The sequence below is a fragment of the Parus major genome, unplaced genomic scaffold (assembly GCF_001522545.3).
Source record: "Parus major isolate Abel unplaced genomic scaffold, Parus_major1.1 Scaffold682, whole genome shotgun sequence".
Taxonomy (NCBI): domain Eukaryota; kingdom Metazoa; phylum Chordata; class Aves; order Passeriformes; family Paridae; genus Parus; species Parus major.
Window position 1 is genome coordinate 4,187 of NW_015379566.1, and position 1,339 is coordinate 5,525.

Below are 1,339 nucleotides of genomic sequence, written 5' to 3' on the forward strand. Positions count from 1 at the left end.
GCAGCTCCGGGACGAGCGATCCTCTCCCCGCAGGAGCCGCCTTCTCTCACAGCCTCTCCAGCGGGCTCAGCACGGCTCTGGCCGTGCTCTGCCACGAGCTGCCCCACGAGCTGGGTGAGTCCCTGTCCCCCGCCCCGTCCCCCCCGGGGTTGGGGACACCCCTGAGCCCCTCTGCCACCCTCCCGTGGCCGCAGGTGACCTGGCGGTGCTGCTGCGGGCGGGCACGGCCCCGCGCTCCGTCCTGCTCCTCAACCTGCTCTCGGCCCTGCTCTCCTGCCTGGGGGTGCTGGCGGGGGTCGCCCTGGGCCGCAGCGGGACCCCCCTCGCCCCCTGGCTCCTCACCGCCACCGCCGGCATCTTCCTCTACGTGGCTCTGGCCGACATGGTAAGGGGGATCCGGGGGGGGTTTGGGGGTGTCGCGGTGACCCCGCTGAGCCCCCCCTGCTCTGCCCCAGCTCCCCGAGGCGCTGCGAGGCTCCGGCGAGGGCGGCTGGAGCCGCTTGGTGCTGCAGAACGCGGGGTTCCTGCTGGGCGCGGGCATCATGCTGGGCATCGCCCTGGCCGAGGGTCACCTCCGCTCCTGGCTGCAGCCCTGACCCCCGGCCCAGCCCGGGATTGCATTTTCCTCCTCCTCCAGACCCCCGAGGGAGGGGTCGCGGGGCTCCCCTCGCTGCCCCGGGCTGGACACGCGGCTCCGAACCCCGGCGGGTTCCCCCCGGCTGAGCCTCCGGAGGAGCTGAGGAAGGACAGCAGCCCCCGGAGCAAGAGCGGTTTAATGAAGAGAATTGATCCACAACCGCAATAAAAAAAACAACAAAAAAAATCCACGATTTGGTCACAGCTTATAGGGTATAAAATAGATCGAGTCTGAATGTTTTTTCCTTATTTTTTCCTTTTTTTTCCTTATTTTTTTCCTTATTTTTTTCTTTGTTTTTTCCTTTTTTTCCCCTTATTTTTCCCTTATTTTTCCTTATTTTTTCCTCATTTTTTTCCTTATTTTTTCCTTATTTTTTCCTTATTTTTTCCTTATTTTCTTCCTTATTTTTTCCTAATTTTTTCCCTATTTCTTCCTTATTTTTTCCTTATTTTTTCTTTTTTTCCCCTTATTTTTTCCTTATTTTTTCCTTATTTTTTCCTTGTTTTTTCCTTGTTTTTTCCTTATTTTCCTTTTTAAAATCCTTTTCCTCCCGTCCTTCTTCCCCGAAAATGATGCAGGATTCCTGAAAATACAGATATGGGACACCCGACACACAAAAAAAAATCGAATTTTGGGGTTCTCTGGGGCTTCAGCTCGCAGAGGAAGGACGAGAAATCAGCGAATCCGGGGAGGGGGGGACGC

At 56.4% G+C, this 1,339-nt stretch overlaps 1 protein-coding gene across 1 annotated transcript in view; it reads left to right on the plus strand.

Moving 5' to 3' along the window:
• Positions 1-872, plus strand: part of LOC107199421 (zinc transporter ZIP5-like) — a 5,046-nt gene extending 4,174 nt beyond the window's left edge. The window contains exons 4-6 of the mRNA XM_033511787.1: positions 5-114; positions 195-385; positions 456-872. Coding sequence (XP_033367678.1) covers positions 5-114; positions 195-385; positions 456-596 — 442 coding nt within the window. The 3' untranslated portion in view covers positions 597-872. The remainder of the gene's footprint in view (positions 1-4; positions 115-194; positions 386-455) is intronic.
• The last annotated feature ends 467 nt before the right edge of the window (positions 873-1,339 follow it).